Below are 27,821 nucleotides of genomic sequence, written 5' to 3'. Positions count from 1 at the left end.
CTTGAAGCAGGACAGTCCCACAATATTCTTTTTCCTGTCTCTTGCTTTCATTCACCACCCCCTTCTTTTTGAACAACCATCTACCAGAGAGATAGCATAGCAGCAACTGGCATGTCATGACAAGTAGCCTGTATTCAGAAGACCAGAATGACAGGCACTCCAAACATGAAACTACTATTAGGACTTGCCTATTTAGAGGCACAGAAGCTGGAGTGGGTCCGCATCAACAGCAAATTTTTTTTTTTTTGGTGGAACTGGGGATTCAACTCAGGTGCCTGCATCTGTGGCCTTGGATGGGCATTGCATCAGGCCCCATTCACCTCCTCGCAGGCCGCCTACTGAGCATGTGGAGGGGAAGCCCTGAGCACCAGCCACCTTAATTCCACTGCAGTCTCCAGGTCTGACAGTTTTGAGGTACTCTGCTGCCTAAAAGCCCGGGCACCTGCCCACCCCGCCTGAGCTTCCCACACTCCGAGCTCTGGCTGCTCCCGCCCTGGGGACTCTGCCCGCTCACTTACTTCATCACATCCTCGCACGGCACCCAAAGCAACCTAAAGCTTCCACTCTGCACAGCTATCTCTAAGCCAGCTCACTCAGACCCACAAAGAGAACCAAACAAGTCCAAACAAGATGGAAATTGTGTCCATCTGTCATGAATGAGGGTCACCAGCTGGAATGAGTCGGGATCTTAGGTCAGGTTCCCCTAAGACACGAGGTGTAGACGATGTCCCGAGACTCCTGGAAATATTTACTCACATAGGCTGTGAAAAACTTCGGTTAAACAACTGAACATGTTGATAAATAAACTAAAACTTACATAATTCTTTCTATGCTCTTAAGCTCTTGTTCCACAAAGAGAAATTCATTTGTCTTGGGAGGGCATAAGCACAGAGGGCTGGAGCACCTCCCAGGCTGGCCCTGACCGCCCATACCACCACGAACACAATGACTTCCCCTTGGCAGAGCTGCCCGCCTGGTCTCAGCAGGGTGCTGGCTGGAGCGCTCCCTCACGGCCCAGCACCCACAAGGGAGAGGTGAAGACAGCCCGCATCTCTAGGCTCTTGGGATAGAAATCTAAGCAATTCTGAGGGATGTATGAAACAAATGTGCTGCCCAGTCTCGCCTCCTTTTAGATTTTAAAGTTTCAGTGGCTCATGTTTTCAGTACATACATAATGACTACATCTACTGTGAGGAGCAGGTACACATACATTTCCTTTTTACAATATACACTTAAGGAGAGCCAGTGACACAGTCCATTAGCCCAAGGTACTTACGTAACACAGTCTACCTTTTCTAGTGATACCTAAGCAGAAGGATGAAGACTCCTGTCACATGGAAGGCTGTTTCACTCAGACACCTCCACAGGATCACATGGGGAGGCCTCACCGTCCCCAAGAGAGTGGCGTCCTCAGCTGACAAGGGCAGGCAGAAAGGCCTACCTTTTCCCGCTGGTTGAGGGCATGTGAGGCGGTGGCCGTCATGCACAGCAGGATCTGCAGGATCTTTGGTAAGTAGGTGCTGATGAGGTGGCTGATGTTCCTCAGCACGATCTCCAGGCTGTTCAAGACACCGTGTTGACGGCCCAACGGGAGGACTCGGGACAGATCCAGGTCTTCGATGGCTCGTAGGACGGCGGCATTACACTCTCCTGTGAGCAGAAGGTGAGAAGGGCACAGTGAGGCGCTGGGGTCATGGTTTCCTGCAGATGCCCTTGCAGGGCAGGTCTGCGACCGTGGATGAGGCTTGGAGGGGATCACAGACCCTCCGCATTGCACATCTCCTGGTGCTTCGCCGCTCGGCACTGAGAGGGCAGTGTCCAGCACCATATGCCCTTGCAGACGAGGAAACTGAAGAATGGGGTAAGAAGCCTGTCACAGGCCTCTAAGCCTTTCTGTTCCACTTTCATTTCATGGGGCTGGGGACATGGCTCTCGGTGGAATAAGCGCTTCCCTGGCAAGCGCAAGGGCCTGAGTTCAATCCCTGGTTCCGAAGAAAAAAGAAAAAAAAAAAAAAAAACAAAAAAAAAAACAAACAACAAACCACAGAAGAGCGATCTCATTTCATGGCCACAGAAGACGGAGCTCCACAGTCTTTCCTTTGGGCAGCTCAGGCACAGCGCTATGCTGGGCACCGAAGAGTCACAGAAAATGCCTTGCTGTATGAGCTGAGAACTAAAATGTTGAGACTGGCGTGGTGGTGCGCACCTGTAATCCCAGCTCTGGAGAGCACGTAAACAGGCGAATCACTATGAGTCTGATCTAGTAGTGAGACCCTGAACACCCTGTAGGCCCTTCCCTAAAAATATAAAAACAAAAACAAAAACAAACAAAAAAAACAACAAACCAGTTTTATTTCTCTGGTGCTCTTTGGTTAATAAATAAAGCAAGTCCCTAATGGAAAAAACAAAACAATAACCTCCCACAATATTGATTTCAGAATTTACTGGAAAAGATCTGAGCTGTTACTGCTTCATTTGTTATTGTTCTGCTTGTTTTCTGCAGGACCAAGGATTGAAACTAGGGCTTTTGCTGAGCTACATGCCCACCCCTTTTTCTATTATGTATTTCAAGACAGGTAAGTGGCCCAGGCTGGGCTCACACTTGTGATTCTCCTGCCTCACCCTCTCAGAGCACAAGTATTACGCGCATGTACCACCATACCTGGCTTTAATTTCCTCTTTAATCACTCTCTCTTTCTTAAGACAGTCTCATTATAGACAGTTTCAAACTCATGTGTTGAAGTGATCTTCCGGCTCAGCCTCTGTGGTAGCTGAGACTACAGACATTTCCAGTCATAGCTAGCTTTAAGTTTTACATAAACCATTCGTAAGGAGACCATGAGCCTCCTAGTCCATACACCTAACTGGCCCATCTAGGACTGTATCTAGCCCCCCAGATTGGAGGTTATATACTGGACAAAAATATTCGTGTTCATTACAGCCAACCTCCTTCACGGGCAGCATTATATAGATGAAAACCCGTTGGCCTGGTGGGCCTATCATTGTAGAAAAAATACGGAATTCGTTAGCACCCGAGCTACATCCCAGCCAGGCTGTAATGTTTTCTTTAGGCAGGGTTTCACTAAGTTACTAGGTTGCTTAGGCTGGGCGTGCATATGCAACCCTCCTGCCTCAGCCTCCCTGAGTGCAAGAATTACAGGCATATGCCCACCAAGCTTGGCTCAGAGCAAAAGTTTTTACAGTCAGAAAGGATTAGGTTTGAATCCCAACTCTAGCAACTGCCAGTACCGTTCCAACAGTGTTTTCATTTGTAAAGTAGGGACACTCACACAGTGACAGCCCATGTGGCTGTGTAAGGGTCACCAAGCTGTGTGCACAGGGGCCTACTGTAACATCAGGTGGAAAGGGGCCCTCAGCCAGCATCCACCAGTGTCTCTGGCCACAGCGCCTTGTGCTGCAGAGCACCCAGCTCACTGCACATGCACAACATCCACTCCACAGGCAGCTGAGGGCTGAGGCTGCAACACTCACTTCTCTGCTGCCACCTCAACACGGAGCCTGAGCTGCACAATGGTCAGCGACCCCGTGGAGAGACCAGTGCAACAGACCGATTCTGCAGTGTGGCTTCAGGTTCCTAGGAGAAACCATGCTTCGTATTTAGAGAAGGTGGTCTCCGCTTCCCAAATGGCCTACATGCAGAATGGGAAAAGCACACTCTCCTAAGTGACAGGGTCTGGGACTCCTGGGGTCAAGTGCAAGGTCACCTAACTCTGTGCTTCAGCCAGGGACAGTCACTCAGGCCAGGAGGACAGACTGTGGGACACATGGGCAGTTACCATTCTTGAGGTGCTTCACAGGCTCCGACAGCAGGTCTAGGAAGATCTCGACCTCCTGAGGCTCAGACCCCGCGAGGAAGCGCAGGACCAGGGCCGTGCGGGTGCCCGAGGCGGACTTGCCCTGGGTTTTACTCCCAGTCTTGTTCTTCATTCGCCCGTACAGAATTCTGAAAGTCAGGAGAACACTGCTGTGGGGCTGTGCCCTCATCCTAGAGCACAGCACTAGTCATTCTGTTTCCCTCAGAGGCTGTCAGAGCAACTCACCAGCTGGTTATACAAGGGCTACATCCTAAAACAAGGAAGAACGAACACCGACATGCGGTACCACATGTATTTACAAAAACAGTAAAGCTTGCCTAAAAGGAAGCAGGAAGAACACAGACAAAGGTCACAAAGCTTTTCTTTGTGTGGGAATAAAGTAATAAAATAGCCAAATGTAAACTCAACCCAGAAAAAGTGAAAATGGGAATTCAGAAACCAAGAGGAAATGAAGTTACTAAAACAATGAGCAAGTAAGGAAATTGCCATGATGTCAAGAGCTGGGAAAACATGTAAGCAAGCAGAAGAAACGTGCGGAGAAAGAAGCCTCAAAAGGCCAACGGCTGCTGGAAAACAGCACAGTTTTACAGGTGAGATTCTAAAATTCCAAAGAAAAAACTAAAACCATGTTACAATGTCATAGTAGACAGAAAGAAGGAAATAAAACTTGCTTTGTTAATGAAGATGGAACACTTAATTCTGAGAAGGGTTAATGAACAAAATCCATAAAACTATATACACTAGTTTTGCTTATAAAAACTGAAACAACAGCAGGCCGGGGCTATAGCTCAGTGGCACAGCATGCTTGCCTAGCGAGCGCAAAGTTCTGAGTTTGATTCCTGCTACCAAATAAATAAATAAATAATGAATTGAAACAACAGTGCTGCATTAAAATCAAAAGAAGAATTACCCAGGAAATGCAACAGCCAGTGGCCCAGGAGATGAGCATATATCAAGGGCTTATGGGCAAAGGGAGTAGGTCTGTTTCATTCATGCCCGATAAGCCAGTCTCACTATTGCACACTCAGTTTCACTTCAATATCCACTACTGGTGAAATCTGAAATAACCTAGTAATACAAAGTTACTTCCTTAATAGCACACAAAGCACTGACTCAACATTCAAAATTTTAAAGACATTGTTTTTCAGGCTTTTTGATATGTAGGACCCCTTTATATTATTAATGAAGCCCCCAAAGAACTCTTATGTATGTGAATTTTACCTGTTGTGTATTAGAAATCAAAATAGAGCAGGGTGTGGTCTGCACACCTGTAATCCCAGTACTCTGGAAGGCTGAGGCAGGAGGATCACAAGTTCAAGCCCACCCAGGCAACTTAGCTAGACTCTCTCAAACAAACAACAAAAGGGCCGTGCACGCAGCCTGGGGCGGAGGCCCTGTCCCGGCCCCGTGTCCAGTTTCCCGCTGAGGTGCAGCTCTCACAGAGTGCTCCTGTGGGGCTGGGGTTAGAGTGATTTTAACCCCAACTATGTGGCAGTGAGGGGTGGCTGTGTCACCTGGTGCCACTATTCTAAGACAGGCAGTGTACCCACCCCTGCTCCTGGCTGGTCAGAAGAAATGCCACAGAGCTGAGATGCCGCCTTGGGGACTGCAGCAACCTGCCCACCACGGAGCACACGGTCAGAGCTGCGCCTCAGGGCGGAGGACTCAGTGCCACCAGCAGTCACCCTAGAGGGAGCTCAGTAAGCAGAACAAGGGGTTGCACACCATGAGAGAACACAGAACTGTCCCTACTAGGGTTTATCAAGGGCCACAGCTCACTAGCTGCGGAGCAAAGGAGAAACAAGAAAAGACTGTGCTGGATAAGTACTGTAGGAAAGCAAGGCGGGACAGGCCAGCAAGCAGACAGGGCAAGACACGCTTTTCACACAAAGAAGTCAGGAAGGCACCTGTGATGGTGCAGTCCCCTAAAAATGTGAAGCTATGCAGCACGATCCACCTCCACCACAAAGTAGCAAGCACTCTGCAGTAATGACCGCAGGACCTGGCCCTGGAAAGGCAGGGGGCAGGCAGGCAGAGGTTCAGCTTTCCACAGTCTCTGCATGACTGGCAGCAGAAACAGTAAACACCACTTGCTATTCTACATGTCTACAGAGACATCATCAGAGATCAGGTCAAAATGAGAAAACTGCTAGAATAAAGAACCTAGGTTTTTTTTCATTTTATGAATTTGGTACAGGGTCTCACTAGGAAGCTTAGACTCATAGTGATCCTCCTGTTTTCAGCCTCCCCAGTGCTGGGATTACAGGTGTGCACCACCACATCTGGACTCAGCTGTCATCTCAGTGTGCCCTGGGAGTGGGGCTGCCAAGGCATGCACGGCTGGGAATCAAACTCTGGTCCCTGCACTTGCCAAAGCAGGCACTTAGTCTGCTGAGTTATCTCGTCAGTCATAAGAACCTAATTTTGAACAGTAATTATATACCAAAAAATTAAAGCGGTCAATTTTCCCATTAAGAACTGATTTTACGTATCAAACTGTACCTTTTCTTTTTTGTGGTCCTGGGGTGAACCTAGGGCCTCCCACATTCAAGGCAAGTGCTCTACCACTCGGTCACATTCTGAGTCCTTTTTCATTTTTTATTTTGAGCGAGTCTCATTAAGTTGCTCAGGATAAACTAGAATGTGCAGTCCTCCTGACTCAGCCCAAGTAACTGGGTGCTTGTGGCACTATGCCTGGATAAATCTAACTTTTTTGGGGGAGGGGTTTCTCACTATGTAGTCCAGGTTGGCCTTGAACTATGTAACTAGGCTGGGCTCTAACTGGCAGTGATCCTCCTGCATCAGCCTCCAGAGTCCTGGGATTACAGGCATGCCATCATACTTGCTTAAATTTAAATTTTTTGAGAGTACTGGAAATCAAGCCATGGCCTCACACTTGCCAGGCGGATGCTGTGCTGCTGAGCTACATCCCCGACCAACTTTTTAAAGAAAGAAATAACTTATTTAATAGAAATAAGTCATGAAGAAAAATGAAGAATCGATAATAATAAACATATACCTACAAAAGTAAAACGGTAAAAAGTTCCTCGGTTGGCGGAACCGGGGATTGAACTCGGGCCCTTGCACTTGGCAGGGAAGCGCTTAATCTACTGAGCCATCACCCCGGACCCCCCAAAAAACATTCTAATACACTGGTCAAAGATTCATAGATAATGAACGTATCTACTTTGCAAACAACAAAGTTAACAAACACTAGAGACAAGCAAAATGCTCAGAAGAGGGGACTTGGTTAATTATAGTGTTCCTATATCATGAATGATCATATTCTGAAATATCTCATGATATAAAAAAAAAGACACATGGCCAGGGATCCCCCCCACCGCACCTGCCGCCTGTTCTGCGTCCTCTTCTGTGCGCGCTTCTCAAGCTGCGCTGCCATGGCGCCCTCACTGTCCCCGCTCAATCCACACAATTGCCCTGTGCAGTCATCCTGACTTGCAAGAAGTGGAGGAGGATGCAGGGTGCCTAGTCACAGCTGCCTTGCCCTCCTGTAGGACGGCACATGGTGGCAGCAGTCACCGTAATTTTTCTTTAAATGTATTTCGTACAGGGTCAACAGGGTCTCACTACAGTTTGGACTAGTAGTGATCCTTCCTGTTTTTCAGCTTCCCAAGAGCTGGGATTACAGGCATCCGCCACCACACCCAGTCTCAATCACTGTCTCAGCATGCCCTGGGGGTGGGGCCGGCACGGCAGGCTGGGGATCGAACCCCCAGCCCCTGCATCCACCTAAGCAGCAGGCACCATAATTTTGATCACACCTTAAAAAGTCCCTGTGACAAAAGGACTTCCAGAGTTGCTTCAGAAAGTGGCAAAGACAATGGGATAAGTCTGTTCAAAGAAAGAGGGAGTTTTCTGAGGATTAATGGAAATATGTCTTTTACCATAATCTTTTTACTTCAATAATACTGCATTGTATTTTTTAATCAGTTCTTATATTTTGGAGAAAAAAGTCATAAAATATTTTATGCATTATGACTGCAATTATTTTTTAGAGTGCATATGTGCACTCAAATGTTTTTTCTTTTTACAGTACCCGGGATTGAACTCAGGACCTTGTGCTTGCCAGGCAAGTGCTTATTTTACTGAGCTATCTCTTTGGCCCTCAAATGGTTTTCAGTAGCTGGTATTTACCCTGGGCTTCATGTAACCATCTGAGGTCTACTTTAATAACGGTGCACCCCGGGAGGGGTCAGCACAGCAAGTGGTGCTGGGGATCAAACCCCGGCCCCTATGCTTGCCTAAGTAGGCGCTCAGTCCACTGAGCTATCTTGCCAGCCCTTGGGATCTACTTTTAGAGAGTTAAAACGTATTATTGGCATCCTGACATTTATATTTTATAATTGTTTGACAGATCATAAAGTCAACAGTGATTATTTTTGAGTGTTTGGATAAACCAGTTTTTGTATTCTACTTCTATTGTTTCATATCCACTAGTAATGGTAATTTTATATATCCACTTATTCAAATATTTTTATGTCTATTATAGCAAACATCTGCATGCTGGCTAAAAATAGGACAAAAAGCACCCCTGATCAGAGTCGTGTGGACATGGCATACCTGATCCAATTACTGCCTGTTACAGTGCAATGCAGCCCCACGGCCTGCAAGACCTGCCCCAAAGTAGAACAAGGCATTCCAGGCTGGCGGGCAGCAAAGGGCTCTTCATCTTCCCAACTCCCATCACTCCTGAGCTAGTGAGCAGAAACACGCACGATCCATGTTTCTGCTCAGCATCATTCACAGGTCATCTTTGTGTCTCACCATTTATAATTTATGAAGTAGCACCACTGCTAAGCATCACATGATACCTCGCTATGAAATGAATTATTTCCACTAAAGTGAAGCCGAAAATTGTCATCATGTTATACTTACAACTGTGTCTGCAACTTTCCTTAAAAAGTCAGTTACTTGGGGCTGGTGAGATGGCTCAGTGGTCTAGAGCGCCTACTTGGAACAAGCTTAGCAAGGCCCAGGGACCGCGGTTCAGTCCCTCAGCACCACATGCCAGCCGGCCCCGCCCCCTGGTGGGCTGAGCTGGCCACACACACACACACACACACACACACACACAAAGTCAGTTACTTAACAGTAAAAATACCTCATCAGAATAGGAAGCAGTTCTGCTCGGTGGGCGGGTTTCACGACAGTGTTATCTTCTGAAATGCTGAAATGCACTATCTCTTCCTTAAAGGTTTTGTCATCGAGTAACCTTTGAAGGTTTTCCCTTTAAAAGCAAAATACAGCACAGGTCATCGCTCAAGCCGACACGCTTTGTGAACACGCAGGAGCAGTGTGGCACAGTGGTGCGCACGGCTGAGCTAGGACACGGAGCAGTTCACATCGTGGCCGACACTTGGGACAAGTGTGGCAGGCCCTCACTGAAGGGCCTTCAAGTTGCCAAAGGTTAAATGGACCAGAAGGGATTTAGCCCATAATTGAGCCATTTAAAACAATGATACACATGCATGAGGAAAAAAGCACAATACAAAAGTTCTTTAGTTCACAGAGAATTCCCTAAATAAGATTTTCTAGCATTATGTTAACAAAAGAAAGAAATGATACTAACTTTCACAACATACATTTTAAAATTAATGTTCCCTCTTCTACTTTAGGATTTATGGAGAACAACTCTTTAACAAATACACTTTGTTTTGAAATGTCTCAAAATAGCATTATGAATGATTACCTTACAAGAGAGGGAAATTTCTTAGCCATATAGGAAATTATTTTAAAAAGGGTAACTATGTAAAAAGATAAAAATCACCCAAAGAAAGAACATTTCTGTAGCTTCAAGTAACATATACCTGTAAGGAAGGATGTGAGGATGCTTGTATGTCATTATGCAATCCAAGGTAATCTTCTGCACTGTTTGATCTTGGTGTAGCAATAGCTAGGAAGCATGTTTGACAGAATAAATTAACAAAGTAACATATACAACAGGATAGAAATTTACATGTCACTATACTGAACTAGATTTACTAAAATCTAAATTTGAGTCAAGGTAGAGTTGAAGCTGGATAACAGCCTTACATTTTCCTGGAGTCAAAGAAGGATGAACAGAATATGTGAAAAGAAAAACTGGAACAAATCTTGATCCAGTTCTCTGTGAATGTGGATGCAAACCAGAGGGGTCAGCCACACGCTGAGGAAGCCTCCGCGCTGAAAAGCCAACAGCACGGGCAAGACGCCCAAGGAAACCGGGCGGAGGCTTCTGATGAGTGACTGCAGAAGAGGGCTGCTCCCAGGCACGACAGATGTTGGAGCTCAGGCTTTACAAACACTGTCTCTGCGAATGCCAGGCAGGACAAAGGTAATTCTGCCCAAATGATCATTCATTCTAAAAAAACTTTTAATGAAAATAGAAAACTTCCTTTCTCCAGGTTAATTTAGAACGATATTCAATCCTTATTCTGCTTCTGACATTCACCTTTTTTCCTGCAGCCTTCTGAATTCAGGGTCATATACTGCAGCTGTGACAGACAGCTGTTCCACCACTGTAAGAATTTTTGTGTATCTAACAGAAACTGAAGCCCAAATCCTCCACAGAGGCTGAATTCACTAAAAGGGAAAAGCAGCCCATTCTCTTCCGAGCGCTGATTCTTATGACAACATTCAATAAACTAATGCTGCCTAAATTATTTCTCAAGATAATGAAAAATATGTGTACTGATTTAAATACTAACATATAGACATGCCCCCCTTGATTCACTGAACATTGAAACCTGTATGTTACTTTGACAAAAAAAAAAAAAAAAAAAAAAAAAAAAAAAGAAAAAGATAAGAGTAAAATCTCACAGGAATTGTAATGCCAAAAATTTCTTTTACTTACCTGAAGATACAACTCATATAATTTAGATTCTAGATATAAAGCCCGTGGATTTGAAAATTTAGAGAAAACTTGCAGATGAGCAATTAACTGCCTAAACAAAAACAAAATGAAGATTATGGAATTAAAGAATAAAGCTACAATGTTATTCTTCTGATCAGTATTCCAAACAGTTGGTCTAAGTTTCACTGTTCATTACACAAACTAATTTACATTTAGGAAATTCCTCTCCAGAAATTCCCAGTCATAGGCAGGTCTCTCCCTGCAGTCCTGGCTCCCCACACAGAAAATCCTCAGGATGCGCTTAGAATAGTTTAAGCCAAAATTACAAAGCAAGCAATTAAAACTGCATTCCAAAGTTGAGCACAGAGGACTCTGCCAGTCATTTCTTGTCTAATTATTTCCTGTCCAGCAGGCAGCGAAGTGGCAGAGAGTTCCTCCTCACCTGCATGTAACACAAACACTGAAGTCAGACAACCTCGGTCCAACATGAGATCACAATGGATCCTTTATCTCAGCAGGGCTGCTTTCTGTGGTTTGAAGTTGACCAGGAAGATGGGAATGTTCACAGCAAATGACACCATCCACTGACCATCCGCAGAGTGAGCCAAATGCATTTACTCTGCTAGTCCACAGACTCTGGGAGGCTGTACAGATACCTGCAACACCCTTCGCTCGTCATGTACTCTGGGAGGTGCGTGTATTAGGACCCTAAGGGGGCTCTGAATGAATATGGCTAAGACTTAAGAGCTGTTATTTGCCTGTTTCATGTCAGGACAGAAGCAGAGAGTGGAAGAAGCCAAGCTACATGTGGGCCTTTGGGGAACCACTTCCTTCAGAAGGATGAAGCACCCATGCCTTCTGCGAGGATTAGAAGAAAGTTGAGGGGGCTGGGGAGATGGCTCAGTAGAATAAGCGCTTGCCTGGCAAGCTCAAGGTCCTGAGTTCAATCCCCGGTACTGCAAATAAATAAATAAATAAATAAGTGGAAGTTGAGATGTGCTATGTGCAGGAAACACGCCCATGATGTCCTGCAGACACAGACAACTAGTAAGAAACAGAAGTGTTCACTGTGGCTCCTCCTAAGTGTGCCATCGCGTTTCTCCACTTCTGTGCATAAGCGAGTGAAACAGCGCCTGCCCTGTGGTTAAAGTAGAGCAGACAGGCTGGCAGCCCGACCTCATCAGACACAAGGAAGATAAACAGCCTGCAGCTCTACAAAGAACTTTCACATTTTCTACTGAAGAAGCCATTCCTTGCTCTAACATTCAGTAATACTTTTATATGCATCACGTGACCCCAAAGAGTCAGAGAACAGGCACTAATCCACATGTTCTCAGCAAAAGCTTGCTAAGCAGGCTGTTTCAGCCAGGTGGGCTGTTTCATGAGGTTATAAACCCAGGCTAAGCACACGAGGTACTGAGATGGCATCGAGGATGGACTGCCAACATAGCCCCAGGTTCAGTGATAGCATTTGGTTGCAATTCTCTAGGTGTGGGTATGGGGGGCAGGGAGACTAATGAATTAACACATGCACTGAATTCTTTTTTCCTTTTTGACAGTGCGTGGATCAAACGAGGGTGTCTCCCATGACAGTAAGGGCTCCACCACTGAGCTACGACCCTAGCCCATGGATGACCGAATTGGCAGAGTTTCTGACTTGTGTGGGAGTCATGAAGGGTTAAACGCAAGACAATGAGCGGTGAGGACATGAGTGGTCTTGGCATAAGCGGCAGCCCAGCCATGCCCTTGCCTGGCTGTGTTTTCACACTATCTCATCTGTTGGCAAATCCCTTTCTGGGCAAACTTGCACCGTGCAGCATCAGAGCTGTCCTCTCCACATACAGAGTCTTCCGTGGTGTAGGTGGTGAATATAAGTGATTCTTCCCTGTGCTCCTTCTTCTCCTATGGCACCACTGTGGTGGGCCTTTGCTGGACTGCGACCCGACCTTGCAGGGGCTATGTGCAATTCATGCCTCAAGCTCGTATTTAGCAAAGGGCGGCCGACGCAGCTGCCACTGGGATGAACCAGTAAGTGATTGACCAGAAAATTTAAACTCAGAGATCCTTCAGAGAACTTGAAATAACTCCTGAAGGCAAGATTGCTCCTTTTTTAGGTTTATAACTATTTATTTATTCTAATGTATTTGGTATAGGGTCTCACTACACAGCTTGGACTCATAGTGATCCTCTTGTTTCCAGCCTCCCCAGGGCTGTGATTATGGATGTGTGCCGCCACACCCAGTCTCAGAGGCCAGCAAGATGTGGTACTGGGAATTGAATAGGTTTTATAACTATTGAGGTAAATTAATAACCAAAAGAATAAGAGTGTATAATAGCATAAGAAAAAAGTAACCAGTAGGAAACAAATAACAAAAAATAACTTGTAGGAAACAAATCAAAAGGCAGAGTAAAAGTGCTGACGTGCTTAATTTCCAGGAAAATCATGTTCTCTTATGAGGCCCCCAGCACACAGCGAAGTGCCGGCCTGTGGCAGTGGAAGTGAGCTGGCATCGCAAGATCCATGCACCCTGGGCCCCACAGTGCTCTTCTTACAAAGAAACTGCACTGAAAAGCTCCCTCCAAAGCTCTCAATTCCAACCTGTGTCCCAACAGAAAGATTAATGATTAAGAGGCAGGTGGCTGGAACCCCCAGCTCCCAGGACACGGGTGTGACACACAGCAGAGGGAGGCAGGCAGGCAGGCAGGCAGGCAGATGCAGACTGAGGATCTGGCTTCCAGGCCTCTGACAGCTGCGGCCCTGGCTGCAGTGAGACCAGTCCAGGCTCAGGAACCGCATGGGTGCCACAGCCTCTTCATCCCTTCTCACAGCCCACAACTTAGCCACAACTGAAGGTTTGTGATCATCTGGGAATGATGAACTCACTTTGCTGCCGCTCTCCGAGTCTTTTTCTTTTGGGGGGGCTCCACTGGGGGGTCTGCCTCTTCCTCCAAACCCTCCTCATCTCCAGCAGTGGGCTCCTCTTCTGCCTCCTCTGTGACTACCCCGCTTCCCTTCTTCCGCAGATCCTGGGTTGGGGCCACCTGTAGATCTGCTGGGTAATACTCATTGCTGCAGTGGGAGAGACATAGGTGAGGAAAATACGCTTACCTCAGAGGTCCTGAGTCTGTGAGACCGAGTCTGTGACACAGACCACAACCACAACCACACAAGAGGCACCCAAGTCAAGCTCCTATAAGGCTATTCTTCACTGGGTTCCTCATGGACAAGTTAATCACCAGCTGTGAGAGACAGCCCTTTCCATGCGTACACCACTGAGAATATTTAAGGTGTCTATTTTAGACCAAACTGAAATCAGTCTGTGTCTGGAACCTGAATGGCTTAGGATGGATTACTGTAAAAGATTATAGTATTACGCCCATGCCATCACTTCCCTCCAGATACCTTCTACTTTATAACTGACTTTGAAAGACAATGTCATAGCCCCAAATACCCTAAGTGAGCGAGGCCAAAACAGTACATAGCCAGAGGCATTGTATTATCTTCAAAATCTATTGTGAAGCACTTGTGTTGGTATCTCAGCAGACTCACAGACAAAAGGAGCAGCACAGAGATCCTGGAGGAAACCCGCGCACCAATGACTAAAACTGATTTCCAGCAAAGGTGTAAGAACATGCACTGGGGAGAAGCAAATACTACCAATAAATGGCGCTGAGCACAGGGATATCCACAGGCGGAGGACTGACACTAGACACCTGTCTACCAGTTACAAAGGTCAACTCAAAATGGATTAAAAACTATAAAACCAGAAGGGAAATGACTGAGGACACTGGAATGGGCAAAGATTTTCTGACAAGACCCCAAAAGCATAGCAAGTGAAAGCAAGAACAGGATTACATCAAAGTAAAAAGCTTCTGAACAGAAAAATAACTGACCGAGTGAAGAGACACTATACAGAATGGGAGAAAATGTTTTCAAGCCATGCATCTGACAAGGAGTAGTACCTACATACATGAGGAACCAAAAACTATAGCAAAAGAACCCCCAAATAATTTTTTATTTTTTGTCTTTTTGAGACAGGTTCTTGCTATGCAGTTCAGGCTGGTCTTCTAACTTTGTAGTCCAGGCTGATTTTAAACTTGCAACAATCCTGCCCCAGCCTCCCAAGTGCTGGGGTCACGAGTGTATAAAAAATAGGCAACAGACATTTCTCTAAAGAGACACTCCTCAAAAGAAGATACAGATGGCAAATAAGTCTATGAAAAACACTTAGGGACATGTCAGTCAGAACCCCATAAGGTCACTTCAGTCTAGAGAGCATGACCATTACCAGAAAGACAGAAGGCAGCCAGCGCGGACAAGGCCGTGGAGGAGGAGAACCTACGCACCTCCTCGAGGGGCACTGTAAATCAGCACAGCCACGTGGATGTTCCTAAAAACTTCAGAGTAGAACTAGTGCCACATGATCTGGTGACCCCGCTGCTGGGTACACAGCCAAAGGAAGGAAGGCAGCCCTGAAGGGACCTCTCAGTCCAGTGTTAACTGCAGCACTGGTCACAAAAGCCAAGAGTGAAAGGGAAGCGAAAGGATCAAGATGCATGTGCATGTGCACTTTCCTGATGAGGAACATACGCATTATGTACTGCAAACTGAATCACACACGGAAAGAAAAGAAACAGACCACAGCCAAGAAACAGACACGGCCTAATTGCTGATGAACGTGTAAAGAAACCGGTATGAGACGGCGTGGTGGCACATGCCTGTAATCCCAGCGCTTGGGAGGCTGAAAAACAGGAGGATTGCTACAAGTCCAAACTGTGTAGTGAGACTCTGTAGACTTTGTATTAAATATATTAAAAGAAAGAAAGAAACAAACAAACAGACAAACTGTGGTACATCCACACAACAGTGTCACTTAGCCATCAAGAAATAAAATCCTGGCATTTTAACAACACGGATGGGACTGGATGTCATTATGTTAAGTGTAATGAAATCAGACACAGAAAGACCTAAACCCCAAGATCTCACCTATGTCCACCCTAGAAAGCTGATCTCACGCAAGTTGGGAATAGAATGGATCCCAGCGGGGCACAGGAAAGGCTGGGCATGGCACCAGATTCCGCTTAGACAGAGTAAGAATTTCTGTGTGTCCCACACAAGAAGTAATAGCAAGGGTCAACAAGTGGGATCATATCAAATTATAAAGCTTCTGCATAGCAAAGGCAGCAACCCAAAGAGTAAAGAGCAGGCCGGGGAGATGGCTCAGTAGAATAAGCACTTGCCTGGCAAGTGCAAGGGCCTGAGTTCAATCCCTGGCTCCACCAAAAAAAAAAAAAAAAAAAAAATGAAGAGTAAAGAGACAACCTACAGAATGGGGAAAATTTTTTGCGAGCTATTCCCTGCACAGAGGACTAATATTAGATTATTAGATGCCCCCAAAATAAAAGACACAATCTAGGAATAGGCAAGTGAAACAGATAGTTCTCAGAAGAATTAAACATGGCCAATAAACATATCAAAAAATGTTTGACATAGTCTGTTCACAGCACGACAGCCAGCGAACCCCTTAAAGCTAGTCCCGCCACCCTGGGTAAGTTCCCCAAAACCTCCCATCTTACTGACAAGAGGGGCCATGGTCCTCGGCCAACACTCGGAGGCCACAGTGCAGACTGCTCAGATTTGTACCCTTTCCCACCTCCCCTCCAAGCTCTCATTCCTTACCAAGCCAGGCACGCTGTGGCATATGAGCTACTTACACCAATCCCGTAGTAGTTTTCCCACATAATCAAGTATTTTGGACAAATGCTCATCTTACTGACAGGGTGGTTCTGTCCTGCACACCTCGGTGCCCAAGGCTGGGGTTCAGAGCAGATGGACTCCCACCCATGCAGCATGTCTACCCAGACACTGCTCTGGGAGCTCTTGTTCTTTCAGAGCACACACATCCCTCAGCACTGCAGAAATAACAAGAGGCTCGAAGGAGTAGTTGGGGTTGGGCTCCTGGAAAACACTGTGTACTCCCAGGCAGTGAACAGAAAAGCAGGCATAATAAGGCCTGCGTACAATGAGCAAACAGTGTGGTCCTGCTTATTTGGTAAATGGAGCAGTTTTACTAGTAGCAAAGGTTATATACAATTAAGTGGTAAGCAAAACTAATGCAGTTGCTATCTGACAGGGCTAGGGCCTTACAGAAACTGTAAGAGACGTATAAAGAACTCAGCCAAAAAATACTTCTTACTTCCTCTTTCTCAGATCCTACCAGGAACACATTTCTACTACTTACTTGATAAACCTCAGGAAAAGTGGGGAAAGCTCCCTGGACCGAGGCTCTACTCTCTCTGGGAATTTTGCCAGCGCCCGCCAGAGCAAAAACCGGAAGTTGGTATGGTCTAGCCTTTCCCGACAGTCAGTCTTCACTGCTAACTGCTCCTGATACAAAGTGCCGACGTCTCCTTCCTGGTCCAGCTCCCAACTTGTGTCTCCAACTGGTTCCTCCTCATCTGTGGCCCTCTGCAGTTCTTTTTCTGCAAGAGAAAAGGTCATGACAGCACCTGAGAATGTTAGCACTGCTACGCGTGTCCCAAGATAGAAACCAGCCAACCACACCAAGGGTTATCAAAGCTGTCTGACTTCTCATTTCATTTCCCACGTCATGCACAATTACAGTGGCAGTGACAGAGTTAGAACAGCCAGCTCTCTTCTCAGCCTCCCTTACCCCTACCTACCGGCATGGGTAGCTGCTTTCTCTAGATGTTCATAGTAGACTTTCCAAAATTGCTTATTTTCCATTTCATGAGCATGAGAACTAAAAGGAAAGATCACAAAATACGTGGCACAGTATAGTCTCTGTGATATTTCACAGGAAAAAGAAAATGAGTGACAGGTATAAATAAAATGTTAGATGATCCTCCCCACAGGGCTGGAAAACAACTTGCGCTCTTTCTGGTACTTCTGAAAATGCCTGCAACACACAAATTATTTTGATAGCCACAGAACACTAAGGAGTATTTTAAACAATGAAAGCAGATTCCCGTAAGACTACTTTTAAAGGCGTAACAACAGCAGCAATGGGATATAGCATGCAAATTACAGGGAAGGAGACCTTTCTTTGGAGAGAAAAACCAACATGCTCAAAGGTAATTTTAAAATGTTGGCTTTCCTCCAGCAGATTCAGGTTTACCTATTCTATTAACATACAGGCAAAACATTCAGTACTTTTAAAATATATTCAGATCTTAATTACAAACATGAGAGGAATCACAGAAGTGTTCAAATTGACACTCCAGCAATAATATTCTCTATTTTAAAATACTTCTTATCTTTCATTTTCTAAAACTATATATAAACACAGGAGACAGGAACTGTGCATGTTTTGTACTGTACACAGAAAATGCACACTTTCCACAGACAATATCCAGCAGGGACACAGCTCAGGCCTGTGGAGCCCACCAAGGCACCCAGCTCATGCAGAACCGCCATTTCTGACCTTGTCTACTGGTAACGCACACATCAGTGTCCTCTGACAGGGTAATTACGTAGCTGATGCCAGAAGGCGCTTGTTTACAGCAGTGTTTTCAAGGATGGTACCGGGCAGATTGACTAGTTAAATTTTTTTTTTTTCACTTTATGTATTTGGTACAGGGTCTCACCACACAGCCTGGACTTGTAGTGATCCTCCTGTTTTCAGCCTCCCCCATGCTGGGCTTACAGGCGGGCACCACCACGCCTGGACTTGATCCAGGCTCAGCGCTTCTGGGGGCAGGGCCAGTGCTGCATGCAGGACCTGGGATTGAACCCTCGTGGTTCAAATTTGGAAAGGGGCTTGTTTATTTTTCTGTCAGGTAAGACCTAGTGCTGGGACTCTGAGGGCCACAGTGGCACATTCTCACCTGATGAGAAGCCAGGCTGGCCCTCTGCACATGAATGTCTGTGACAGAATATTTTTCAAATATTAAATGTTTTGCTTGTGTGTTAATAGGTATGCCTGAATTTGCTGGAGGAAAGCTAAAGCTAACGTTTTTAAGTTAGTTTTGAGCACATCTAGGCCTGGTCACCTGTATGTTCTTTGTGACTAGTCATGTCCTGGTAGAGGGACCTTCACAAAGGGATTTTGTTTAATTCCCAGCCCGCTGTGCTGGCCCTGCCCCTGGGGTGCACAGAGACAGCGAGTGAGAATGAGCGTGGTGGTGCACGCCTGTAATCCCAGCACTTGGGAGGCTGAAAACAGGAGGATCACTACAAGTCAGATCTACCTAGTGAGACCCTGTACACCCTGAACTAAAGACATTTAAAAACAAAAACAAAACAAACAGAAAAAAAAAGCAAAGGTATTTCATACACTTGGCATGGGGGGCTGGGGAGATGGCTCAGTGGAATAAGTGCTTCTCTGGCAAGCACAAGGGCCTGAGTTCAATCTCCGGTTCCACCAAAAAAAAAAAAAAAAAGACTGGCTCTGAAGAGGTGTTGGGACAGTGAAGGTCTGAACACAGGTGTACACTTGGCAGCAAAGGCTGTGAAAAGCTGTTTCTTTTTAAAGTATGGCACCATGATTCAATACCTGCAATACGTAACAATGTGTGACAGCACCACGGCACACCTCGTAGAAGCGCCATGTATGGAAAGAGTCCTCCCGGCACACAGAAGCCCACATACAGCTCTGAGCTGCTGGGAAGAAGCACTGCACATTTTTCTTCCCTCCTCTCCCACGAAGGCACTCACTCATTTTGACACCAAGCAGGGACATGCGCAGTGAGAGCAAGCAGCCTACCTTATGAGCTCAATCACGGGCTCCCAGAGTGCGCTGAAGTTGACGTACAGCATGCCCAGCAGGTACCGGAGCGGCACCTGCAAGCACAGGAGACCCACAGAGTAAGCAGGGTGTGAGCCAGGAAGGCCGCGGGGCGCAAGTGCCGAGACTCAAGACGCCCCCAATGGCCAACCTAGGGTCTAGAAAGAAGCTCGCACTTTAAGAAAACAAGCTGTAGAGACCAACCCAAAATTCAGCATACAGTCACTTTCCTCCTTTTCCGAAAACGTCATCCACAATTGAACAGAAGAACCACTGTAACCAACAGCATCCGAAGTCGTGCCAGATGTCCACTCTCAACGAACACTGACCTGAGCAGCCAGTACTGTACTGATGCTCATAACCCAGGAGACCAGGAGAACACAAGGAACGGCAGTAGAAGCTTCACTTCTTGTACTCTGGGGATGGAACCCAGGGCTTCACACACGCGAGGCACACGCCCTACCTGGGTGAGTTGCCAAAACTACTTCAGAAAAGGTCAGTACAGAGGAGCTGAAGTTTTCTTTATTAAATATGTTAAAAGTGTTGGGACTCGTGCATGCCAGGCAAGCATACCTCTGAGGTACATGCCCAGTTCTATTTTTATTTTGAGATACAGTTTTGCTAAGTCTTCAAGGCAGGCTTTGAACTTGTGACTGACCCTCCTGCTTCCAGAGTTGCTGGATATGGAGACGCTTGTGACCTCCCACATCCCCAGTGCCACCAGAGGGGCAGTGCCCTCACTGCTTTGAGTGCATGCTCTAGCGCCGGCCCTGTTCCACTGCAGGACACTACTGATAGGAGAGCAGAGCAGCACCGCTCCGGCTGGAAGGGAAGCTGCCTGAGGCCTTCCACCTACAGGCGCTGGGCTGGGTGGACCTGCCAGCCACACACCGAAAACCTGATACCTGCTTAGAGGGAAGAGGCGCTGCTGTGATGGATGCACATGTGAGGAGCCTGACATTGAGCCCTCCTGTCACCACACACAAAGCCACTGACCTCACTGGGATGCGATGAGCATAAGTCACAGACATGAAGCCACTGTGAAGACCAAGCATGGTCAAACACAATCATCACTGGTTCTAGGCCCCACCATGTAGCCCGTGTCTGCTCCATCCAAGCCTGCATGCACTCCAGATGGGAACTGGCTGAGCTGCCATGGAGGCGGCAGGTACGGCGGGTACAGCGGGCAGCAGCACACACGGCGGCCCCATTCTGCCAGCCACACACCGTGAGGGCTCAGGCAGACCATGACGCTCTGTGTGCCTCAGTTTCCTCCTCTGTGAATGAACACAGTAACAGCACCCAGCTCTGAAGATCATGGCCATTGTCTGAACCCTAAAGTCCAGCCACCTGCCACCTAGAGCTCCCTCAGGGCTTTGTGAGACAGAAAGTCAAATGAAGGGGCTTAAAGAAGCCTTCCTTTATGTGCGGGGCAAACTGGCTGAAGTAACTTTATATAAATCTACCTTCCACCTCTGGGAATGACAGTTATAGCCACCTTTGAGCACGAGACTTAGAACCACGCTATACAGACTATAGTGCCCACTCTAAGGCACCTGCTCGTCTATAACCTTCAGTAAAGCCCTGTAATGCCCGAGCCTAGAGCTCTACATGTATAAAAGCGGCATAACATTCCCGAAAGCACAAAGCGTTATGCAGCTGCAGGACATTCTAGGACAGCAGAGCGCCTGGGATTTTTTTTTCTGAGTCAGATTATGCAGCCCAAGCTGGCTCTGAACGCAGTGATCCTCCTGCCTCAGCTTCCCGCGTGCTTGGGTTACAAGTGTGTGCCACCACATCTGGGCAACCAAGGATTTTTGTTTTAAATTTGGCATACAGTTTTAAGGAGCAAAACCAGGAGACACTGATAAAGTCTGTGTTTAAATAATCAACAACTCAGTAAATAATTAATAATCATCTTTTTGTGTTCTGGATTGAAATTACTGAATTTCATTTAAAGCAGTAAAATTCATATTTGCTTCCAAAACACAAACTTGAGATATACAAACTAAGAGAACAATGAGGAAGAAGGCTGATACGAAGTTATTTTGTCAGAAGATGTACTGCTTTACTTTTAGGTGATTTTTAAAAACCAAGTTTTTACAGTGCTGGCCACTGAGACCACCACAATACAAAATGGATCCTGTTTGAGAAGCATCTTTTTCGTAATCAGCTGCTTTCAGTGATTAATGGGCATTTGCCTTCCTAGGAGGCTGCTGAGCTTCGAAACATCCTTGTGTACTTTTGTTACAAAAATATACATTGAATTTTTAGTTTTTAAAAAATCCAATAAAGAAAATTACAAAGTATTTCTCTGGGAAAGAAAGAAGGACTAAACAGAATAATTTCTTTTCTTTTTTTGCGGAACTGGGAAATGAACTCAGGCCCTTGCACTTGCCAGGGAAACGCTTATTCCACTGAGCTATCTCCCCGGCCCCACAGACTAATTCTTCATCATTCACTTATTCTATGAAGAATTTTCAAATAAAACCTACTCTGTGGGGTTCAGATGATTTTAAATCCCTCAAGAAATAATAGAATACAATCTAGTGAACTCATTTAAGGCAAAAAAAAAAAAAAAAAAAAAAGAGCACCAACTACTTGTGACGGCAAAGTGTGCATTTCACAACTGTCTCACAACAAAACTGGTTTAAAAACAAATGTTTTGGTAAGAGATGGTCTGCACCCTTAAGCAAATCCTTAGTCTGAGGCCGGTGAGGTTAGCTGCTAGGAGCTTTACGTGTCAACACTCGTGTGTGCTTCCTGCTGTCACCCGCAGTACACAGCACTGAGCCCAGTGAAGGAAACTACAGAAGGTGGCAACTTTCCTGTTTCTTCAGGAAAAACAATAAAACTCAATGAGGACTGCCGTCGTGGGGTCATGCCTTCCCTGCTCAAAAAGAGACACTACCTTATTCCTACTGTTTAAAAGCCTGGGAGGGCCACTGAACTCAAAAGCATTGGGAACAGGGGAGTGACCTTGTGCAAAAGCAAATTTTCTTGGTAGCTACGTAATAAGCTCCTCCAGTCAAGACTCAAAATGCAAATTAAGGAAGCAAACAAACACGGACACTGCTCTTGCCTCTTGCAGCGGCCCCTCAGGGATTGCAGTGTGCGCCACGTCGTGCCTCAGTTTCCTCAAGTGAAGCAGCTTCTCCCTGTAGTCACTCACAGTGGCCGGGACGAGCTCCGCCTGGCGCAGGACAGCGAAGGCAGACGGCCGCTCCGAGAGCGCATCATCCTGCAGGGCACAGCACAGAGGCTCAGGTCGTGCTTGCCAGAAACACCAAGAGTGCCCAAGGTCCAACGGCAGACAGCCAGAGGCATGAGCGTCCTAAATGAGCCAAGGAGCACTGCTTGGTGAGCTGCTCAGGCCTGGTGTTTGGCACAGAAATGGAAAGCAAGCAGAAAAGTGATTCTCAAAAGGACTCAAATCGATGGGCAACATCTATGGAAGTGAAGAACATACACACACACCTTCACCATACAACTGACTCACAGGACTGTGTCCCTACAGGAAGACGTCTGTGGCAGGAGGCTCACTGCACTATGAAGAAGGGACCCAGGAGAAGGGGCCCGGGCCCAGAAGGCATGTCAAGCCGTGGGATACACTCAGGCATCAAAAGACAGGAGGTAAAGTAGTGACTGGCATGGAAAACTCCCAGGATAATGTCTGTTTAAACTACGTATGTGTATCCAGAACTTGGGTAAGAATATGTACCAAGTACCTGAGGCTTCTTGGTAGTAGCCGTGGTGGTGGTAACACAAATTTTAAAAAACTATCAAATTTCATGATAGATATTTATACACTATGCTTATTTTCTGCAAAAACAACATTTCAGAAACTAGAAAAGAAAAAAAAAAAGGGGGGGGCCAGGGCGATGGCTCAGTAGAATAAGCGCTTCTCTGTCAAGCGCAAGGGCCTGAGTTCAATCCCCAGTTCCGCCAAAAAAAAAAAAAAAAAAAAAAAAAGAAATTAGGAAAGAAATGTAAACTTGTATTTTTTTTTAAAACTACCCACTTAAACAGGTGAAATACCTCCATCAATTCTGGAAGCCGGATAACAAAATGGTTCAGGATTCTTATTGTCAAAAGTCGAATCTAAAGAAAGTAAAAGGCATATTTCAAATTGCAAAATTTAAGAGGAGGAAGAAACTGATTTACAGCAAGAGCCGAGTTTTACAGAACGAAGGGCACCATCTGGCCAGACACATGTGCGTATATCCTGCCCCTGCTTCTACCCACCACACTTCATCTAGACGGCACGTGGATGAGGGAGCAGATGAGGATGCTCGCTGCCCGGCGCCCCATCACGGCTCTCCACACTAGCAAACCCTCTCTAGTAAGTGCAAAGAGCTGGGTAAGCAGACAGTTGGACTAGATCCGCGATTTCTTCATTCTTAAGTAACACATTCAGGGACTTCTGTAGCCTTTTTTTTTTTTCTGCAGCCTTGAGTCAGCAGCAGAATCATCTACAGGGCTTTAAGAGACTAACATTTTCAGTGCAATCCTAACCCTACTGACCCTAAATCTTGGGGTGGGGCTGTAAATTTGTATTTCTGTGATCCCCTCACTAACTGTGCTGCTGAGAGTCAGCAGCTTGTGCCCCACTGCAGCCCTTTCCAGTTCGGGGGCGGGGGAGGGGGCAGGCTCTGTGTCTTCTGTGGTTGCTGCTGGAAAACTAGCAGAAATAGGGATCACGCCGCATGACAGGTCACCTTGGATACGCCAGTTGAGATGTTGGCCTGTAACCTGGGGAACATCTCCATCAGCGCTTCCTCAGAGAGCGGCACTCTGCAGCCACAGAAGGATAACCTCTGGTAGTAGAGATCGGCCAACAGCAACACGGATGGCTCTGCTGGGAAGGCCCTGCAACGAGACGGTCACCAGACCTCGGCTGTATTGATAGCCCATCAAGAAAATTACAGGGGCTGGGGAGATAGCTCAGTAGAATAAGCGCTTGCCTGGCAAGCGCAACGGCCTGAGTTCAATCCCTGGTTGCGCAAAAAAAAAAAAAAAAAAAAAAAAAAAAAAAGAAAATTACATATTTACCAAGTACCAGTATTAAGGTTCACTATGTAAACACAACTCAAGTATAAAACAGATTAGGATTCTTACTATGTCTCATACCACCATCTCAAAGGTGTTTATATTTTCTCTACTATGAAGCGAAAGGGGAGCTCCATTTACTTACAGCACTAAGCTCTTCACTCGCTCCACGGGAACCAGATGAAGAAGCGCCGAAGAGTCTTCCAAAGTTAGCAGCGTGCTTATGGCTTGACAGAGAACAAATAAGTTTCCTAAGGGAGGAAAATGGGAGAACCACACTACTTATTTCTTGGACTTGACTATTGGAACACCTTATTTATCCACCTCTTGTTATTTGCCCAAAGTTCCTACGGTGCGCTGGTGCCTCCTAGAGAACTATCTGAGTCAGGTACGGTGCCACATGACAGGAATCCCAGCGCTGGAGAGACTGAGACAGGAGCTCAAGGCCAGCCTGAATCACACACTCTGTCTCAAAATCAAACAAACCAACCCATCAGTCGACTATCTGAGTAGAACAGAGCCGAGAAGTGCCTAAGTCTTATATTTGTGTTTCTCAGAGTGAAAACACATTCCAGGAGAATAAAAGGCAACAGGCCACTGGAGGACAAGGCGCGGCCGAACATCCCTAACCTGAAACTTTCCAAGAATTGCCAGGCCACTCAAGATGTTTCAGATTTTTGAGAATTTCCAACTTGAGGTTTTTAAATTCGGAACGGTTAGCCAGTGAACCTATGCAAACATGTCTATAACTGAGGGATACTAAGACTAAAACCAGGACAAGGGACGCTGCTCAGTCCACTTTAGATGAGAGCAGACGTAGCTTTTCCAAAAGCTAACGATCTCTGTATACAACTCACGCTGGTATCATTTACAGAAAGTCACATATCCAACAGCTACTACCTAGTACGTTAAAAATAATTCAATACTCATTTAATCTCTAGCCCAGGGGCCAGCAATCTGTGGCCAATAAGCTGGATCCAGTAGGTGGCTTGTTTTTACAGGCTCTGAAAGTAGAGAACGTTTCTAACCTTCTAAAGGGCTACTGAAGGTGTGGGCAGCCACCACCAACGTAAGACGTGGTCCAAGATTGGAAGTACACACGGCCTGGTCCTCTTGCCAAGCCCTGCTTCAGTGTTAAGACCAGTGCTGCCCAACAGAAATCTCTGCAATGATAAAGACCCCGCGCCCCAGCCAGCGTGGCAGGCGCTAGCACCTGGATGACACCTGAGGTGTGGAGTCTGGGGTCCTCTCTTACAGGCACCCGCTCAGAACCCACCAGAGTAGGGCACATCGGTACTGAAGTGAATGAGTGCTTACCATGCACATACCAGGAGAGAAGACTACTACTACTTCCCTTTCCTTGGGCTCTGGGAAGGCGCAAGCCCCGAGCAGGCAGCAGGGCTTGAGGCAGGGCAGCCTAACGCTGCTGGACGAGGCAGGAAGGTTTTTCTACGTGGGCTGTGCCAAGCTGAGTTTTCAAAGCCAGTGAAGCAGTCTCTTATAGCAAACACTTACAAAGTCCCCAGGCAGTGGGAACACATGGCCAAAGACCCTCGCTCAGCCCCTTCATCAGTCCCCTGCACAGCACTCAGCATAAGCAAATGGAACCACCTGCATCTGGGGGTGGGCTAGGTCCTGGCCGCGGGAGCTCCTGCTGTGGATCATTTTCTTCCACACATGACCTTCACGCTATGTGACAAAATGCCCACCTCACTGTCCTTTTTCCTCTGTATCTACATATCATATGAGGAGCCATGCTGGAACACAACACTACTCTACTCCCATGTTACAAAAGCTGAGAGTTACACTGACTGCCAGGAAGGCTGGAAGAGACACACAGCGAAGCTGCCTGACCTCGCCCGAAGCTCCCGCTGTCCACGGTCCTGAAGAGCGCCTCTGCGCAGCCTGACACCAGCGGAAGCACCTGCTCCTTTTCCAGGGGCCTGAGGGAAAGAAGCAGCGCACAAAGGGCTCAGGGGCTTTCCAGATGGCCGGCTCATGACCAACACCTGCAGTCGCCTTGTCTTCTTACCTGACGTGCGGTAACACTACAAGCGCCGCCCACAACTGCGAGAGGGAAGTCGTGTCTTTATTTGGGGGTGACTGTATTCTAGACAAGAGATGGTCCAATACTGGACACCGCTGCTCTCCTTCCTGGGATCTAGTCTTCCTCTGCCTTAAGTGGGACCTGAAGAACAAAAAAAAAATAAAACACTTAAGAGAGGAGGGCTGCTGCCCTCTGAGGTCAGAAATGACATGGGTCCTGTTGTACTGAGAGGCCTGGGCGAGCAGGAAGCTGGTGCGGCTGGCTGATGACCAAAACCAAACATGGTCCTTTCCTGATTTTCAGAGAGAGAGACTTCCAACTCTACTGGTTCTAAACCTACTTATTTTTATTTCATAATTAATTTCTTCAGGTATAATTATTATTTCTCCATTACATGCTAAGAACTAGAGCTTTCTCCATGCCCTCTTTCTTCTTTTTTCTTTGCTGTTTGAGACAGGGTCTCACTTTGAAGTTTAGGCTGGCCCCAGACTCACAGTGACCCTCTTGCCTCTGCCTCCTGAGTGCTGTGGTTATAGTCATGTGCCACTACACCTGGCCACCCCCTTTCTTTTTTGACACAAATCTGATGACTCCCCAAATGCAGAGCGAGGCTGCAGGGCTGCTGTGAAGACACAAACACCATGGAAATGGTGAGATGTGGAGTACCATCCTCCCCCAGCTTCCCCTGACGTGTTTGTGTGCCTTTGGTCTTGGGTCTCTGTGACACAAAAGTGAGTCACCCAGTGCAGTGTCCCTCCCTAGCCTCCTCAGAGATGCTAGCAAGCTCCGTGGAAGATACCCACTCCTCTGCTTGGCCACGTCCTTCTCACACAAGGGGCCTGACTACCTGGAGCCTACACGGGGGCCCTCCTCTGCCTGGAGTCTCGAGACCCACAAGCCTAACCCTTGCCACTGTGACAAACAGCGCCACCCAAGCCAGTATCCCAGAAGGACAGCCAGCGCCCCCAACCCCTCCACGGCACAGCACACACTTGCTGTTCTTCCCGGCACTGGGGAAATCCAACCCGCTCACCTGCCTCCTGGGCCAGCCCTGCAGGAGGAAGCTCCTCCACTACCCGAGACATGCTGACGCCACAAGGAGGCACCAGTGGTGGGGTGCATGTATGTCTCAAGGGCACCGTCATGTCAGTTTTCTCTCATGCTCACACTGAGCTTATGAAATGGGTGAATGGCAAGTTAGTGAGAAAACTCAAACTCTGATGGAACAGTCCTCATAGAGGAAGTCTGGACAAGTTGAGCATGCATCTGTACCTCTTCCTGGGCACAGG

The 27,821-nt window shown here is 46.8% G+C and overlaps 1 protein-coding gene across 2 annotated transcripts in view; it reads right to left on the bottom strand.

Annotated features, from left to right (window-relative positions):
* The window catches only part of Utp20 (UTP20, small subunit processome component), an 81,033-nt gene that overhangs the window by 35,768 nt on the left and 17,444 nt on the right, over positions 1-27,821 (bottom strand). For both annotated transcript variants that reach the window (XM_004623841.2, XM_023716811.1), the window contains exons 13-27: positions 26,518-26,673; positions 26,340-26,428; positions 24,631-24,736; positions 24,155-24,305; positions 23,475-23,537; positions 22,519-22,677; positions 19,416-19,492; positions 17,374-17,453; positions 16,932-17,172; positions 13,574-13,759; positions 10,690-10,780; positions 9,665-9,750; positions 8,959-9,084; positions 3,798-3,964; positions 1,442-1,650 (exon numbers count right to left, since the gene is read on the bottom strand). In XM_004623841.2, coding sequence (XP_004623898.1) covers positions 1,442-1,650; positions 3,798-3,964; positions 8,959-9,084; positions 9,665-9,750; positions 10,690-10,780; positions 13,574-13,759; positions 16,932-17,172; positions 17,374-17,453; positions 19,416-19,492; positions 22,519-22,677; positions 23,475-23,537; positions 24,155-24,305; positions 24,631-24,736; positions 26,340-26,428; positions 26,518-26,673 — 1,987 coding nt within the window. The remainder of the gene's footprint in view (positions 1-1,441; positions 1,651-3,797; positions 3,965-8,958; positions 9,085-9,664; positions 9,751-10,689; positions 10,781-13,573; positions 13,760-16,931; positions 17,173-17,373; positions 17,454-19,415; positions 19,493-22,518; positions 22,678-23,474; positions 23,538-24,154; positions 24,306-24,630; positions 24,737-26,339; positions 26,429-26,517; positions 26,674-27,821) is intronic.

The sequence above is a fragment of the Octodon degus genome, unplaced genomic scaffold, assembly GCF_000260255.1.
Source record: "Octodon degus isolate 3935 unplaced genomic scaffold, OctDeg1.0 scaffold00004, whole genome shotgun sequence".
In the NCBI taxonomy this organism is placed as follows: domain Eukaryota; kingdom Metazoa; phylum Chordata; class Mammalia; order Rodentia; family Octodontidae; genus Octodon; species Octodon degus.
The sequence above is the reverse complement of the archived record's forward strand: the minus strand, read 5'-3'. Positions and strand labels throughout refer to the sequence as shown.